Below are 18830 nucleotides of genomic sequence, written 5' to 3'. Positions count from 1 at the left end.
TTTCCATTTCATAGAAAAAAAAACAAACCCCGAAAGGTACAGCGAAGGTTTATAGTACTAGTAGTAATAAAGTAATAATAAAATTTTATAAAATAAAGTGAGGCCCCACTTTTTATTGTAAAGGAGAAGAACCAATTATGACATGCCTATAGTTTATGAATTGTCCACTAGTTAAGGTTTGGAAAAATAATAAATAGAAATAGAATTGAGATGTAAACTACACTAGACAGACCATTGATGGCCAAATTTTTCTTTTAGTCTTTGTCTGTGTTACATCACATTTTTTATGCTTTTAGGATTAAATAAGTTCATACTTCACCGGTTTGACATTGACCCTACCTGACTCATCAGTTGACCGAAACCCCAGTCATTAAAAACAAAACCCTCCCCGAATTTATTTAGACCAGAGTATTTGAGTAACGTCGATACATATTAATCAATTTTAAATTAAGATTCTCGAAGATTTGAGAGGAGTCAACAAAATTATTAATAAATTTTTTTTGTCATATCACACTTGATCCACATCATCCTATTTAATAATATAATTTCATGTGGAAGAATTTTACATGTTACTTCCCTCTCTCTTTTTTTTTGGTAGAAAAAAATTACAATTTAAAAACCAAACATTAAGTAAACTTGAAACAATATCCTGATCTATTAATCGCAGTCCTAGTTTCTTATCTCTTCTGAGTTTAACTATTTTATCAGTGATTTCATTATCTTTTATTGGGATATGATGAAGATTTCAGTGACTCAGTGACTTTAAACTCAAAAGAATTCTCTTAATTAAGGCAGAATTAGAACCGTATCGAATTCCTTCATGGATAAGGTTGACCGCTTCAAGATTGTCTCTTTGAATAAGAACTTTCTGAAAGCCACGATCAAGGGCAATTTGCAACCCATCTAGAATGTCCCATAGTTCTGAATCAATAACTTCACAATTACCCAAAAACCTCGTGTAGCCAACGATCCCAGCTCCTTTCTGATCTCGCAGAAGTCCTCCTGATGCAGCAAACAAATCATCATATTTGACCGATCCATCAGTGTTCAAATATACCCAACCCTCCAAGAAGTCAGGAGCCAACTCCGTCCGTGAGAGTTTAGTGTCCCTTGCAGTGTAAGCCGAAACATACTAATTCGCCCAGCATAAGGAGACTTTGATAACCTCATTTGTACTCCAAGAAAGACCTTGAAATAAATGAATATTTTGATTTTTCCACAAACGCCAAATGATAATCCCGAATAAACAAGGCCAATTGACTCCACTCCCTAGCTTCACATTCTGCTGATTTCGTAGGTTAAGCTCCAACCAGTCATGAAGAGATCCTGCAAAAAAAACAAAGTGCATAACTGTAGGGACTATCTGCAACCATACTTCCCTTGCCGTTGTACAATCACGAAGCACATGAAGGATATTCTCATCATTATGACCACAAGTGCTACAAGCAGTGTCAGAACCTAGTCCTCTTCGTATTCTTTCAACATTGGTGAGCAAACGGTGCTTAATAACAAGCCAAATGAACACTCGAACTCTCTGCAGCCCAATATAATTCCAAGGTATCTTCCAAACATCTTTTTTCCCATGCCAAGAAAGCTCACGGAGCTTAATATACGCACTCTTCACAGAAAAAGCACCCGATGTAGTTCCCCTCCATATAATTCTATTTAAACCTGAATTAGGTTGAGATGGCGGGATTCTTACAATTTGTTGAATGATGTCTTCAGATAGCCAAAGGCGAAAAAAGTCCAGATTCCAATCTCCATTCTCCGTGACCATATCGCTGAGAGACCGATCCATATCCAATCTAGTAGCGGAGATAATTCTTTTAGATAATAGTCCCACCTTAGGCACCCACGAATCCTTCCAGCAGTTAATGATACGCCCATCCCCAACTGACCAGTGTAAATTTTCCCGTATAAGGGCTAAATCTTCGATAAAGATCTCCACAGGAAAGAACCTCGTCCCCTTGATAAGTACTTTGGTAGACCGCTTTGAACCCCATATTTGGAACGCATCACCTTGACCCATAAAGAGGAATGGTCAGTCATTAGTTTAAATCCCAGTTTCATTATGAAACAGGTATTATGATCACGAAGAGCCCTTACACCAAGCCCACCATATGCTTTGGGTTGGCATATCGAATCCCAGCTAACTAAGGCAATCTTCTTACAAGAATTAGTGGAGCCCCATATGAATTGTCTAACCATAGCTTCAATTTCATCACACAATCCTTTAGGGATTAACATTGATTGCATAAAGTAGCTCGGGATTGAAAGTAATACCGCTTGAGCTAAAGTGATTCTGCCAGCAAGAGATAGTTGTCGAGCGTCCCAACTGCACAATTTACTTCGTACTTTATCAACAACAAAATGCAAAGTATTATTAGTAACCTTCTCATGAAAGAGAGGCACCCCTAAATATGAACCAAGATTCTGCACCATTTGAAACCCAAGAATTTCTCTGATATGCCTTTGAATGTCTTCATCAACCCCCTTTGGAAACACCATGTTTGAATTCTGAAGATTTATCTTATGTCCCGAAAGGCCACAAAATTTACCTAAAACGTCTTTAATAATTTGTGCCTATTCCTCCTTTGCCTGCCTAAAAATAATCAGATCATCTGCAACAAAGAGATGAGAAAGAGACGGACCTGATCTAGTGAGCCGAACGGGCGACCATCTACCATCATCTATCGCTGCGTGAATACCATGCCCTAGCTATTCCATACAAAGAATAAAAAGATAGGGTGACAAAGGGCATCCTTGACGAATTCCTCTTGTTGGTTTAAATTTTTAGTAAGGCACTCCATTCCAAAGCACCTGCATAGTTAAACCAGAAATAGCTGACATAATAACATTATGGAGAAAGTTAGGAATACCTGCAACCTGTAGAGAAGTGTCAATTAAATCCCAGCGAACACGATCAAAGGCCTTCTCAAGATCAATTTTTATGGCCATCCACCTTTTACTCTTTTGCTTACTCTTCACAGAGTGAATGACTTCTTGGGTAATGATGATATTATCATATATGTTCCTTCCAGTGACAAACCCTGCTTGTTCAGGACCTATGATCTTTGGAAAGACCATTTTAAACCTGTTAGCAATGACTTTCATCACAAGCTTGTAAAGGACTGAACAAAGGCTAAATGGCCAAAATTGCGAGAAACATTCAGGATGTTGTACTTTAGGAATAAGGACAATAAGGGAATTATTAAGGTTAGAATCAATCTTTTCTCCAGAAAAAATTCTTTTAACCCAATCACAAACTGAGGGGCCCACCAAATCCCACTGACTCTGATAGAAAATAGCGTGCACACCATCACTACCTGGGGCTTTTAAAGGTCCCATACCAAAAAGAGCATTTTTAATCTCCTCATCGGTAACAAGCCTACTAAGGAACTAGATGTCCTCTTGATCTAGAGGCGGAAAAGCACCATACCTAAGATTGCTCGTATTAATAAGTTGCTCCCCATAAAGATTCCTGTAGAAGTTAACCGCTTCTTGTTGCAAAGCATCTTCATCCGTGATCCACTCCCCTACTTGATTCTTCAGTGCTAAAATCCGATTGTGCTTTCTTCTTTGTAAGGTTCGCCTATGAAAAAACCTTGTGTTACGATCACCAAAAACTAACCAATCACACCTAGCCGTCTGTCGCCAAAGAAGCTCTTCATGATGTAATACTGACTCTAGCTCTTTTCGGATTTCAAGCTCAACCTGATTCAAAAAGTTCGAGTTTCTTCGATCAATTGCCTTTTGAACATTATCTAGCTTTTTCTTCAAAAGATACTTCCGATGCATAATGTGACCATAAACCTCCTTATTCCATAATTTCACTCGATCAGTGAAAGTCGCACGAGTTAGTGACATATCTCCTATGAACTTCCAATTCTCCTTAACAAACTCAGAAAACCCCGGATGCTCCACCCAACCAGCTAAAAACTGAAAAGGTCTTATAGACGAAGGCTGAACAATCGGCATAAAGGATAATTTTAGTGGTCTGTGATCTGATTTAAGCTTTTGGAGATGTAGAACTTTGGACGAAGGAAACTTCAGACCCCAAGCATCATTACAAATTGCTCTGTCAAGTCTCTCAAAAACTCCCCCTTTATTCCAAGTAAAATTAGGCCCACTAAAACCCAGATCATACAAACCCATAAAATCTATGAACTCACTAAAGAGAACACATCGTTTCCCAATAGTTCGACCACCTCTTTTTTCGCATGACGCTAGAATAGCGTTGAAATCACCAATTGCCAACCACGGAGACCCATCCACTAGCACAGTATATTTAAGAGCATCCCATAATTGCTTTCGCTTCTGACCATTAGAACTGTCGTTTACAAAAGTGACCAAAATCGGTTGCCGATAAAACTTCCCAGAGACTCTAAGAAAAATAAATTGGAGATGATTCCCCAAGATATCAACAGAAATGGAGTCCTTCCAACCAATCTAAATACCACCCGAGACACCCACAGCCTCCACTCGATGTGAAAACTCAAAGCCGAGCTTAGCAATAATAGAATTAGCTTTGGGTCCACTTACCCTTGTTTCTAAAAGACCAACCAAATCAAGCTTATGCTCCATATTATACTCCAAGAAGATGCGAAGGAATTTCAAGCTAGCACAACCTTGATAATTTCAACAAAAAATAGTAAAATTCATAGATACCAAAATAAAAGAAATAACAGTATTACCGCTAACTTATGCAGGTGTGGATTCAGAACCACCAGACTGTCTTTCAGCACGCTCTCCAATAACATCTGATCCAGGCCCACCTTGTGAATTAACAAGATTGACCATGGAGCTTATAGCATCTGATAATGGGATTCGACAAATTTTCGTATTTTTTAATCTACCGCATTTTTCCTTAAAAGAACGATTAAACGAAGCTCCCCCATGATTATTCCCAACTTTATTCTCCGAACTTCGTCCTCTGGAAACAGAAAAAGATTTATTAGAACCAATTAAAATATTTTTCTCATTACCTTTAGGCGCTTTATCCAAATTTTTATCTTTAATAATAACCGCCGAATGATGCTTCGGGTTTAAAAAATTAGCGTCCAGATCGACCACCAATTCATTAGAACCTTCGAACATGGGGTTATTAAGAACCAAATTCTCCTTCCTAAATTCTGGGAGACCCAAATGCTCCTTTTCTATTTCTTGCTCAAAAACAACTTTAGAAGAAGTGTTATCCGCAAATTGATTTTTTAAAAAAATATTATGCCCATTAGGAAATGAACTATCCAAACTATTAAAAAATGACCCATTAGAATTTAAAGGAACGTTTAGCCCAGCCTGCTCCCTACTTGGCCCACTAATCGATCCATCTAGCAGCCCGTCAGCATGCGCCGCTCCCAACTTTAAATTTATAGGCCCTGTAGACGACCAGAGAAGTAGAATTAGTAGAATTACAGAATTGGTCTTTGTCTTTTTGCGAAAAATCACCAGACCCCATAGGCCTTTTTCCCACTAACTTAGACCCACTATCTCCATTGCCTAGGCCTGCTCCAGCAGCAGCCATACCACTCACCCTCGAGCCCAAAACAGGTCTAACCACATCCATAGAGCCCTCCTCAGCCCTGCGACCCACCTCCTCTAAATCACCCGAAGGCCTAGCAACCCTATTCTCCTTAAGATTACCCTCTAGTTCAACGTGTCTTCTATCCTTCCCACTTCCAGAACCCCCAACAGCTTCATCAAGACCACCGCCTAAAATGTTTCTCTCAATTAAAGGCGTGAACCTAGATCCCAACGGATCTTTGCCTAATTTTGCAGTCCCGTTAGCCCTAAAATCACGTGATCCCCTTCGTGATTTCTTCTCAACTAACATCCATGGTCTGAAATCATTGTTCTTTCCTTCTCCACCTTCATTGACCGTTCCACCAGAAGTCTTCACCGTTGGGGCCTCCATACTATCCAAAATCGTCTTCGGCCTTTCCAAAGTCGCACCCACTCCCGTCCACGAACACAACTCTTTGACGTGTCCATATTGTCCACAGCTGAAACAAACCGTCGGGAGAGATTTATATTCTACCCGTTGGATATCACCATCGACCAAAACCTTTGAGATAAGAGGTTCGTCAAGATTAACAAACATTGCCAATTGGGCAAACTTCCCCCTTGTGCTATTATCAGTTTGGAAATATAATTTGACAACTTCTCCGACTAAACCCCCAATTGCTTCAATAATTAGCCTTTTGTACAGATAAACCGGAAGCCCCGGCAGACGGATCCAAGCCAGCACCACGCTGGGATAAGGCTGCGCTGGGTTGAACTTTCTCGTCCCAGGCTGAACAATGAGGTATTGCTCGAAAATTATCCACGGCCCTTGAGTTAAAACTTTGTTATAATCCTCCATGTCCTGAAACTTAACAAAAAAATAACCATTGGTAATATCCATTAGATGAAAGGAATTCGCAGGTTTCCATAAGTTAAGTAAACGGTTATAAAGCACGTTATAACCAATGTTTCACCCGAGTAGTTTAAAAATAATCGTTGATTCTATTTCTTTAAAGAGAATATCTTTGATGCATTCCGAAAAAGCAATTGCCGGAATCCCATTAACCATTGAGGTATTTATGTCACCATCCAGAATTTCTAAGTCGCCTTCATTTCTTCCAAGATTCCTTATAGGATTCCCATCAGAGAAGGCCACTCTCCGCTCAAGAGTTTGTCTTTAAACGACATCTTCGGTTGGTCTTCAGAATCCACCACCATAATAGTTTCATCAACAACACCGGCTTCCTTAAAACGTGTTATTTTGGTATTCCGATCACCGTCATCACAGAGTTCACTAGCAGAACCGTTATCGCACATTTTTTCAATTAGAAAGTAAACAAAACAATGATTTTCCCATAGGATACTTCCCTTTCTCTTTTAATTACACATTCCTGCAATTTTTTTTTCCAATTCTTTAACTAACCGTTGAAAGCATCATTTCTGATTCTTCATTAATGTTTATATACATTGAAACTATTTCGAATATAATATCTTCATTATAGTAGTTTAAATTAGAATGTTTTAGAAATTAATTCTCAAATTGATACAAAACATTAAAGGATACTAAATTATTTTTCATTAATGTTCTTTAGTGTATACCTATTCGACCAGTTTTTCGCTAAGGCTGGTCTTGAAAATGGAAACCCATACATTATAAAGTTACCCACTTTATATATGCTGCTTCAAGTTCTATTGAAGCAGCATATTTTAGATATGCGGCGGTGGCCATAGATGAAAGGAAACTGTTTTGGGAAGGAAAGGTATTCTTATTTAATGTACTAGAGATAAAATACGCTGAGGATGTTAATATATTGTTAGGTGTTAGTCCAAGGAGAGGAAATTTTTTTTTTTACAAAATTAAATCAAATATATTATAAAATCTTGTAGAAGTAAGAAATTATAAGAAAATATATAAAGGAATATTTATAGAATCAAAACATAACTAAAAATATAAATTTAATATAAAAGTATTTTAGTAAATATATCGAGTTGGGCAAATTTCACCTAAGCCTAATCTTGACCTGACCATAAAAATCTTGTGTTTTAAAGCCTACCTCAAATTTTTTAAAGCCTTTAACAAGTCGGGACAGATCAAAATTTGTTGGATTCAATTTTTAGTAGATTAAATAATTAATAATTTTGTTTATTGTTTTTAATATTTAAGATAAAAGGACATTAGGGTAAACTACATAATTGGTCATTTAACTTTCATAAGTTTTTATTTTAGGCATCAAAATAATAATAATAAATTGCAATAGGAGGACTACCGTTAACAACAACTTTCATTTTGGTTACCTGGCATTAATTTGGGATTAGAAAATATTATTATATACTCATTTTAGTCGCATATCTTTGTTAGTTTTCATTTTAGTCAATTGTTTCATTTTTTGAATTAACTCTAAAAATAAATTAAAAGATAAATTTGTTTTTCCTTATAAAACCTAACTCCAATATTTTGCTTACCCAAAAAAAAAACTAAACTAATGTTAAAAAAAAAGTAAAATACTATCTCTCTAAAAAACCCAGATTTTTCCTTGAAATAAACTAAAATTAATTATAAAAAAGAAAAGAGAAGATAAAATAGGTTATCAAAATGAAAAATTATTAAAATTAAATGACTAAAATAAGTGTAAAATAATATTATTTAATTTTAAATTAATGATAAATTATCAAAATAAAATAATTATTAACAAGAGTACCCTTATTACAAATTTTTATTTTCCATGTACAAAATAAAAGCTTACAATTTTTCATGAACAACTATATGGTTTACCTTTACCAATTAATTTTAGAAAGTGCCTAACAGCTCTAATATGCCACCTTTTGGCATTTGAAGAATTAAGAGGACATGGTGTCTTGGAACCAGCAGAGGATAACCTTTATTTTATCCAATTGAATACCACCAGCCCTCAACTTCAGCTTGAGATCATATATATTTTCTGAAGAAAAGTAACATTCTAACATTTCTTTTCATTAACTTTTATGAATTTCATCTTTAAATTTTTTATCCACGGTTTTAAATTTATATTTTGTTAAATTTTTTAAGACCGTTAATATAAGGGCATTGTTATTTTGAAAATATATAAAAATTTTAAAAATATTAGAAATTCTATCACATATGTGTATATATGAAAACTATACATTTAAAACATAAATGTGTTTAAAAATAATATACAATAAATAATGAAATGTATGGTTTGAAATAAATTTAATAATAACACATTAAATATGTTATTATTAATAGTATAAATATATGATTGATGAATGTAATAAAATGTATATATTAAAAAGAAATGTATAAAAACTATTAAAATAAAAGTTCAGTTGATTGCATGTGGTCAGTTCTCACCATTTAAATATTTTATTTGTTAAAATAAAAAAATTAAAATATTTTTAAATAATATAACTTATTTTAATTATGAGATGATATTTTCATAATTTCTCTTACTAAGTTAGCGACCCAGTTGAAGGTCACACCAATTTAATATAACACTTAATAAAAATATAGATAAAAAATGCTAAAATGTATGCCCACAATTAATATTGCCATGGGCAAACAAATGTAAAATTGTAGTTATAGTCCCTTAAAGATAATTACATTATAAATTAATAAAGAGTAAAATTATATTTTGGTCCTAAAAAATTAAAAAATTTGTTTAGTCCTTCAAAAATAATGAAAACATAATTTAATACATGATGAAATCTATATTTTGACATCTCAAAATTTTATAATTTAATTTTGACCCCAAAAAGTATTTTGGATTTATCCTAAATATTGACATACGAGAACATCCAAATTCATGTGAATCTAAATATCCACTTATCCATATTCATTATCCACATAATTTTTAATAATTTTATATTTTTTATAATTTCACAAGATAAATTCTCAATTTTAGATTTTTTTCTTTGAATTTTGATGAAATGAACTTCCACATGACTTTTTAAAATTCATTCTCAACATGCAGTTTTTTAAAAAAAAATTATGGTTTTCTTCTACTTTAAAAAATAATTTAAAAATCTCAAATTTTATATTTTATAAATCATCTAAGTTCATATATTTTTGAAAATTTTAAGGTTTTTATATTTTATAAATTTCTAAATTTATATATATTTGAAATATTTTAAGTTTTTCTTTATAAATTTCTATACTTTTTATATTAAAAAATCCATTTAATGATATCACACTTACTCAAAGTATCCTACATGAGTCTATGATATTGTTGCAGCAAACATAAAGATTTTTTATGCATGTGAAAACTAGATTATTTAGTCTTAAGTTAGTGGGATTTTAGTTTTCCCTAGGATAAAAATTTGAGCTATTTAGTAATAAAGTTGCTGTGATTTAAGGGATAAACTTTTGACATTTCATCTTTATAATAAAAGGATAATATTTCACAAGTTGACTTAATTGATCATGGATTGTTTATTTATAGGGACTATCATTTGAAAATCATTTAACCCTTCGAGAGAGGAGTTTTACACAGACGACAGAAGAGAGGTTTTTTAGTGCAAGCGAATTTTGAAAGTATGCACACAAAAGTGTACAACATCAAGAACGTAGTAAGAGGTCTTAATAGTAATTGAATAGTAATCGGTGCTTGTACTGTTTACTTTACTAGGGTGTGATCAACCAAGTGGCCTAAACAATTTCTATATTTTTACATTACAATAATATCAATCAACTTTGCTTTGAATTTCATGGATGTTGAACAGACGTTGAGGAGGAACCAGACCATGCTGTTGAACTTGAATATATTGATGATTCAGTAATCGTGGTGATTTCACTACTCTTCCGAGACTGCATTTGGTTAAATTGGTCTTTTAGTGCTCCAGATCATGACTCATCAGCAAAGATACTTGGGTCCATGATTAATTTAGGAACAAGGGCTCGACCTTCAAGCATGTATACTACTTCAGACATGATTGGTCTAAGTGCTGGGGATGAATTAGTGCACAATAAAGCAACCTTTGCCATCCTAATTACCTCTTCTTCATTGAACTCCGTCCCCAACCTTGGATCCACCAACTCCATCAAGTTTCCCTTTTGTTGCAAAACTAGAGCCATTGATGACATAATGGAACTTCAACATTAACTGAATTAGCATGAGTAAGGCATTAATGACTTTGCAGACGTTTAATGCACCAATCAGTTACAATGCATGGATGTTTCTATGATGATATTCTCATATTATAACTTGAAACATGGAATATATCTTACCCGATCTTGAAGGCATACATAATCACCTTCTGGTCGATATTTTGTATTGTTCTTCCCGGCAACAATCCCGAAACTATAAACATCTGCCTTGTAGGTCAGATAGCCCCATAATGCATATTCTTGGGCCATGTATCCTCTGCAAAAACTGGAGCTTTAAGCACAACATTCTCATGCATATCAACTTTGTTCACCTTTCCATAAACAAGGTTGGAGGCTTTGATCTCATTTTTACTGCTTTATAGTTTAAATATTGATGCATCATTCAATTTGCAGTACGTAATATTTTGTCTATGATGGTAGCAGCTTGACAAATCTATTGTTTTGTTTGATTCAACTAAAACATGAAATGATGATCAGCAGATGAAAACAGAGGGAAGGCAGTAGCTCACGTAGTTCCAGCAATTCTGGTGCTAATATGGGTGTTTTCCCCTTCATCAAACTTGGCCAAACCGAAGTCGGAGATCTTAGCATTGAGATTGCTATCAAGTAGCACATTGGTAGTTTTGATGTCTCGATGTGCAATTGTTAAACTCGATTCTTCGTGCAGGAAAGCTAGACCTTTTGCTATGTCAAGACAAATTTTCTGCCTAGTAGGCCAGCCAATATCAGCTGGCTTTCTTGAGGACCTACTCATTGACATGGACCAATCCAGTGAAATTCAATTCATCAAACAATTTTCGGTACAGAGTATTGAGATCTTTTCTCTCTTTAACTTTTATAAAATCAATATCAACATTTTCTTTGCTTGTGGGGACATGGAAGCGTCCAAAGGAGGACAAGAACACTCGCTCAATGTGGTTCCAATCACAGAACCATCAAAGAAAGGGGGAATAAAAGAGGTTTAGGACATTAAGCTTACCGAGTAAAGCATGTGCAAGGCTATTATTTTCCATGTATTCATTTACCAATGACAGCTGAGTTCCCTCAACGCAACATCCATACAATCTAACAAAATTCGGGTGTTGTAATCCTGAAATCATGCCTAGTTCATTCAAAAATTCTCGGTCTCCTTGTCTTGATTTTGAAGAAAGTTTTTAAATCGCAATTATGGTGCCATCAAGCAATACACCCTACAGCAGACGTATAACATAGAATTTTTGTTATATATTTCATCACATAACACATACTCCGAAACATCATAAATTCAGTAAAGAAAAAGCACGTTATGCAGGTACCTTGTAGCCTGCTCCAAAACCACCTTCTCCAATTTTATTTGCAGCGTCAAAGTTGTTCGTAGCAGCTCTCATTTGTATAAAGGTAAAAAAGCCAGTCTGCAGATCTAACCCCCTCAAGACTTGGACAAGATTGAGGGAACCAATTGAATTACACATTCAATAAGCTTGAAAAACATGCATACGTTCAAATAGATCATCCTAGAGAAATTATCTTAAAGTATAAAATTGTAGATTCAGGTTGTTAGAGTACCTTGTTCCCTTGATGGCTTGGGTCGAAAATAGCCATTCCACCATAGAATACCCAAGATTACTAAAATCAGGCACAGAACAGAAACAACAGCTCCCACTAAAAACTTCAAATTCTTTTCCCATGCATTGAGAACTCGAGGCTTGTGATCTACCAACAAAAGGGAAGAAAAGGTACTAACAGTTATTCTCAAACTTCATATCCTGAAGTAACACTGCATGTGCATATCATATGGCAGTAAAAATGTTAAGACTTATCTGAAAATATAAGTACTTAAGACGGTATTGAATGCTTAAAATTTCCTTTTGAGAAAATTTAGGCACATAAAGTGGGTCGTATATTGCCATGTCAGTTTACAGTAAAGTTCTACTAGATTCAGCTACCAAGAATCTATACCATGCAGACAATAGTTTAAGGGCATCTCCATTATTGCTTCACGTCATGTACATGTTAATCCACTTTGAATTAAACATGACAATTAAGAAAAGAAAATCCCAAATATAACTGGTAGATTGAGTAAGCACATGAGAAGAATGAATGGCTATTTTAATTATAGATCTTACCAGAGTCTACTGACATTGCTGATATCAAGGGACCATATGTTCCTCTTCTTGGGATTGCAGCAGTCCCCTTCCCAGCCCAGTGAAAGCGTATTGTCAAAGTTTTGTTCCTCACAACAGTTTTAAATTTCCTTATGACTGCTTTATCAACCCCCTTTTCCTCATTTTTAATATTGAAATCTTTTAACTCAAGTTTCTCCTGCAGCAAGCTTATACAATTAAAACTGGCTTCAATAACATGCAAATTAAGCTACATATTAACATGATGAACTACCTGGACATAAACATCAAATATCCTCCTTCTAAGACTTTGATAGGATCTATTGTCTCTGATAACTATCTCTGCAAAGTGAAGTGTAACCGTATAATTTTCATTTGCTAAGCAACGGAAGTAATACGTGAGAGAAAGAGGAGAAAGGCGTGCTCTTGTATATAATTTGGAGTTGTTTGTTCTGAAAACAGAAACATTTCGAGCTATAAAGTCCACTGAAGTAGGAGTGGTATCCCAGAAAAGCCCAGTGCTACTAGTTTCCCAAGTCTCTTTGAGTGGAACATATTTTGCTCGACCTCCTAAGTCTTCATCTGCCTCATAGTCGACTCCATTAATAGTTGTTGCTCCTCCACCACAATTTATATTTACTGAACACCAATCTATAAAGAATGGAAAAAGAAAATACATTTCGTGTTGAGTATGAGAAAACCTTTGGAACATGTTTCTAGAGTCTACAGATTTGCATTAAAATGCAAAGGAATTACCTTTCGAACAAGGCAAGTTCTTCAGGCAGTTATCTGGTCCTCTACATCACAGTAGGATGACAAAGAAGCATCAGTCTTGTTGAAGGGTGATCAAAAGGAAATAAAATGAGATTTAAAGAAAAAAAGCGTGGTAACTTTTTTGCTCAATAAGATAAAAACTTACAAGTTTTTGCCTCCTGAAAAGCTTTGGAACAAATTTCTGATGAAGAAATAGACCAATCAGGTTAATATTTGAAAACATCTTACAGAAAATCAGAGAAGTAATATGTACACAGCATAGGAAGCCAAGTTAAGAGGAAGTCTTTCTTACAGATTTTCCCGACAAGAAAGCGACTGATGGCTTTCAGAAAAATTGTTATAAGAAAGATCTATCTGGCTGCAAAAATTGTATAATATATTATAAATAACTAGACTTGAAATAATTAAGGTACATTAATTTTGAGTAAAAACTAACAATATTATAAGCTGTAAAAGTTACCAGGAATGGTACTTTTGAGAAACTACAAAATGGGTAATTTGGGTTATTTTTGCATTGTTTGTAGACAAACAGGTATTTTGGAAGTATATCCTTAAGACTGTCAAAAAAGAAAATCCTATGAATATTCTTTGTAGAGTCAATTAACAAAATGAAGAAAATAAAAGGGTAATCATGGCTAAGAAGAAATAATAATAATAATAATGATGATGATGATGATGATGATAAAAGGAGGATAGTAGACATACTAGTGGCTATCTCTAATACTCATCCATTCTGGAATGTGGCCAGCAAGAGAGTTTTTGTCAGGTACCTAATCAGTAAGGAGCACACCACAGTTAAGCACTTCTGCTGGAACTATATTGGAAAGATATAATCGAAAAACTTAAAAGTGAAGTAAGTTCAACCAAATTTAGAACTTATATGAGGATCTTAATGCACGAGGATTTATCCTTCCCTTCCTGATTCTGAAGTTGTGAAGGTATCAGTAAGCTAGTTTTATTTTGATTTCATCCATGATTTTGCAACATGTGCACTGGTCAGATAATATAAAACAAATGAAAATGTTCTGTATTACCATAAGAATAAAAAATTCAAACAAACTTGGAATTTTTTATTAACTACTGATTTTCTTATCTAATAAATAGACTTCAAAGACCAAAAAACTAGAGTATCATTTCAATAGCATTCTATGCATAGTATTCTTCGTATTGGTTAATTTGGGTTTGGATGAATACACCTCAAGAATTCATAGCACATACATGTATTGTGTTTCTGTAAGGCTTTCAGAATCTAAAATGTTACCTTCCAATTTGTTGAAGCTAAGATCTCTGCAAGAAATAGACAAATCAGCTATTTCAAATATAATCTTCAAATGATAGGCTAATTGAAAACTGAAATCCAGAAAATATATAGATGACTCCATTTATGAAGAATGAATTCAAGAAGCGCATGCAAACATATCAAATGTTGATGACACAACCTGCCAACCGGCAAGGTATTACCACTTTCCTAGTCCATGCCATACCGGCATTGTGCCCATAGGCCAGTATTGTCCTCTTTGGATACCCATCGGCTCCACAAGGATTTGTCAACCTAAGGTGCATCTTGCTAGGTCCAAACCAAAACCTCCTTTTCACAAATCAAATGGTACCATAGTTGTAAAAATGGCTCTTATATGAGGAGGTCCTTAGGTTTGAACCTGGAGAGGCACACTTTAAAGTGACAAATACTTGAGAAGCCGGTAGACATGCAAAGAGTACAATACCAGCTTATGAGCATGATGCTGGCATGATGCAGCACAAGGACGTGGTGAATGACCTTTTCCGGCCAACGGATTGTGATATTACTAGTCAAATTAGATAAAACAATACAGCAATACACTTACCTATTTTACCACCTCAAGTTCTTGGCAATTGGTTGCAGCAAGCAAAATGGGAATATTTTCAGTAAATTGTAGGATTATTTTCACCAAATAAGCTTCTGGGAAAATATTGTGTAAATTCTTCAAAAGCAATGAGACATGAAAACTTATCAAAATGCATAAACGATAGCCAACTACAACACTTTTCCGCACAAACTTGTAGCTAAGATCAGGTTTAGCCCTGGAATAGTCATAAACAGTCGAGCAAAACTTCTTTTAACTAAGGTTGCACAATAATAATGATAAGTGTACCAAATCCAAGCATTGAAGATTGAAGTATGACAAAATTATTAAAGCCCACAAGAAAAGAAAGAAAAATCGTATTTAGAGTAGTGACATAAATACTGAAAATTAAGGTGAAAGAACAGCAGAATTACAAAATTTGCATTTGTGGAAATTCCCATATGTAATCAGGTATTGTTCCAGATACGTTGCAGCTACGGAACATCCTGCATTATGAGCCCCCATCATGTCAGCACAATTATAACAAATGGGGATAAAGATGACCTTAAAGAAATTTGCAAGCCTGGGAATGACTTACAATCTGTACATGTTTTTCATATTTTTTAAGTTCGGAAACTTTGAACCCTCTCCAGGTAAGTCACTGATCCTTCTGGTTTATATTGTACCATAAAGAATAGTTAAAAGAGAAAAGGCCCCCAATGCAATAATTTTAGCATCTAAATTGGAATGAACCCAGATTATGTTAAATCATTAATACAAATGAAGAGCTACAAAATCAGGGATTAAGACAAACTAACAGTTCCACTAAGTTATGCAAGAGTGCCAAGCTTGAAGGAATTGGCCCTTCAAAACCACTAACTTGAATCTCTCTGTCAGCAAAAGAATTCAATTTTGTAAAATAGTCATCACCAAAACTTCCAATGAGGCGCTCTAGATAAGTAGTGGAGACAGAAAGATGCTTACAATTTCTCAAGTTGCTTCCAACTTCGAAAAATGTTGGGTATCTTTCCAGTGAAATTGTTACTGCTAATCCTTCTGCATGAGCCTCGTATAAAAGCAGGGGTACTAAACAAATCTAGCCTTTTTAACAGTAGAACTCTAGATCGTGTTGAAAACACTTACAGTTATTTTAGATTGGACAGATTAGCAAGGGACGAGGGGAACTTTCCAGTGAGATAGTTAGCATTAAGAGTACTGCATTCAAGGAAGAGGCAAAATCAAGCCAACTATGCTATGCTAAATATTTGGAAGAGAAGTAGACTGATAGATCGTGCATGAAATCTAATAGGGAAAAAAAAGCTAACAGATATTCCAGGTTAACCAATCTCCCAAACTCAGGAGGAATAGTTCCAGAAAACTGGTTGTTTTCGAGGCTCCTGTAAAAGTAACACTAATAAGAAACATTGTCTTGCTTTTAAGGAAAAAATGGAAGAGATAATACAAAATAAAACATAGGCAACCGAGGCAGACAGATATTTTAGAGTCGTTATGTTTCCTAAATAGCCTGTAATTGGCCCCGTTATGTGGTTCATAGCAACAGACCTGAAATGTTTTCGTACCTATCAGTTCAACGAAAATAAGCTTCTTCTAAACAGGATAAACATGAAATGAGCTAGTAGCTTACAATGTCTCCAACTTCAAAGCAGCCCATTCATGTGGTATTATACCCTTAAGATAGATCCTATGGAGTATTCTAAAAGCAACAGAAAAAGAGTTTTAGAATGGACAGAAGCTTATTTGCTAGTTAAAGAGTAAAATCATCAATTGTAACCTTCTTCTTACACTGTATTAATATATAATGGCTTCGAAAGTGAGGGTGGAAGAACACCATCAAGATCCTGCCCTACAAGATAGCTTTTCCAATGAATACAAAGCCTTTTAGAAGCATTTCCAGTTGAAAATTTCCAAAAATATGTTCTCTCAGAAAATAGTTAAGAGATTCAAAGAGCTCTTCAGTGATAAAAAAATTACTTCATTCATATTATATAATCACTTAGATGATTAGTTGGGATAAATTTGCATTTGAATTCGAAGCCATAGCCATAAAGAGATTCATCTTGAATGAGGCACACCCTTACTCTATTTGCCACTGCTATTGATTTCATATTGCTAAAATCAACTTTGGGGAATTCAAGCAATCTTGAAATAACATATTATTATGGATAAATAAAACATTTAGATTTTTATTTGAAATAATGGTAAGTGTTTTTTTGTCTGCTGTATGGCACGCTTCTGTCTGCCTGTTGGCACGTTTTTGGAGTCTTTTTTCTTCTCTTTTCCTAAGTTTTAGTTTTCTATTGTTTTGATTCTGGTTCTGCTTTAGTTTGTGATCTGGGAAGTTGTGTGCTGGTGCTGCTGTAGGGATAGAAAGTGGTATTGCAGATTTGAGGTTAGAGGATGGGGAAGAAGATGCTTTCTCTTTGCCTGGAGAGTTAGACGAACAGTCCACTGTGTACAGATTCTGTTTGGTGGGGTGTTTTCTTACGGCTAATGTGGTGCTTTTTCAGCCATGAGTAACACTATGGCAAATATTTGTTCAAGTTTTTTAATGAGCTTGATATTTCTCGGATTATTACGGGTGCTCCGTGAACTTTCAACAATTACTTGTTGATTTTCTATAGGATTAATGAGAATGAAGACCCGATGTCTGTGCCATTAGTTTTTGGGATTGGTGGGTTCAGGTTCATGATTTGTCACCTGGATTTTTCAAATATTCAATGGCGCTGCAGTTTGGAAATTTCACTGGTTGATTTTTGGAATATGATAAGAAGCATGTCCTTAATGGGTATAAGAATTATATGCGCATTCGTGTACAAATTGATGTTAGAAAACCACTGACAAGGAATATGAAAATTATGATTTTTGTTTCAAAGTTCACTTATGCAAAATTTAAGTATGGGAAATTAACTTTGTTTTGCTTAAATTAACTTTGTTTTGCTTTTTATGTGGCTGTCTTGGCCATGAAGATAATTTTTGCCCAATGCAATTACAAAATGGATTGCAGGAATTGGAGTTGGGGTGGGATCTGACGTTAAGGGTTCAGGTGAGGAGAGCTAACACTGTCAACAGCATTTGGCTGAGAGATGAGGGTGAAAGTAATTTTTTTGGAAAGTCTTTTGGGATGTAATCTAGCCAAAATTCAAGTCAAAATCAAAGGCGTAGATCATGGGCTAATATGAACAATTTTTTGGGGATAAATTTGAAAGGTTTCATTTTTCCAGCCATTTTGAATAATATCAAGCAAAGGGGGATTTTCAGACATAATGAGGAGCAGAATGTGGGGAAAGGCAAAAGTCAATTAGTGGAGCCTGTTGTATAGGGGGTGATTTAAGAAAAACTATTGATAATAAGGGGATTATGGATGGATTGGAGTTATCAAGTATGGAATGTGAATTAGAAGATGATCCAATAATTAATGAGGAAGGTAAAAAAAGACAGAGTTTCGATTTTTTGATCTCTAATGTTTCTAATGTTCAGGATTCATTAGAGGTTAGTGGTGGGCTTTCA

The 18830-nt window shown here is 34.9% G+C and overlaps 2 protein-coding genes across 2 annotated transcripts; both read right to left on the bottom strand.

Annotated features, from left to right (window-relative positions):
• Positions 1 to 10058: 10058 nt before the first annotated feature.
• Positions 10059 to 10945, bottom strand: LOC128279266 (probable LRR receptor-like serine/threonine-protein kinase RFK1). Its single transcript, XM_053023415.1, has 2 exons — positions 10724 to 10945; positions 10059 to 10598 (listed from the first exon to the last, which is right to left on the bottom strand). The coding sequence occupies exons 1-2, from the start codon at positions 10850 to 10852 to the stop codon at positions 10497 to 10499; spliced, it is 231 nt and encodes a 76-aa protein (XP_052879375.1). The 5' UTR covers positions 10853 to 10945; the 3' UTR covers positions 10059 to 10496.
• Positions 10946 to 11108: 163 nt separating this feature from the next.
• Positions 11109 to 17299, bottom strand: LOC108478001 (probable leucine-rich repeat receptor-like serine/threonine-protein kinase At3g14840). The gene is made up of 23 exons (XM_053022679.1): positions 17295 to 17299; positions 17106 to 17177; positions 16948 to 17016; positions 16628 to 16699; positions 16464 to 16517; positions 16287 to 16358; positions 16121 to 16192; positions 15901 to 15972; positions 15737 to 15808; positions 15333 to 15540; positions 15169 to 15221; positions 14919 to 15067; positions 14741 to 14766; positions 14185 to 14249; positions 13772 to 13837; positions 13625 to 13660; positions 13462 to 13502; positions 12980 to 13356; positions 12709 to 12904; positions 12149 to 12295; positions 11899 to 12017; positions 11629 to 11693; positions 11109 to 11349 (listed from the first exon to the last, which is right to left on the bottom strand). The coding sequence occupies exons 1-23, from the start codon at positions 17297 to 17299 to the stop codon at positions 11109 to 11111; spliced, it is 2349 nt and encodes a 782-aa protein (XP_052878639.1).
• Positions 17300 to 18830: the final 1531 nt, after the last annotated feature.

The sequence above is a fragment of the Gossypium arboreum genome, chromosome 12, assembly GCF_025698485.1.
Source record: "Gossypium arboreum isolate Shixiya-1 chromosome 12, ASM2569848v2, whole genome shotgun sequence".
NCBI classification, from domain to species: Eukaryota; Viridiplantae; Streptophyta; class Magnoliopsida; order Malvales; family Malvaceae; genus Gossypium; species Gossypium arboreum.
Note: the sequence above shows the minus strand (reverse complement) of the source record. Positions and strands in the feature narration are given on the sequence as shown.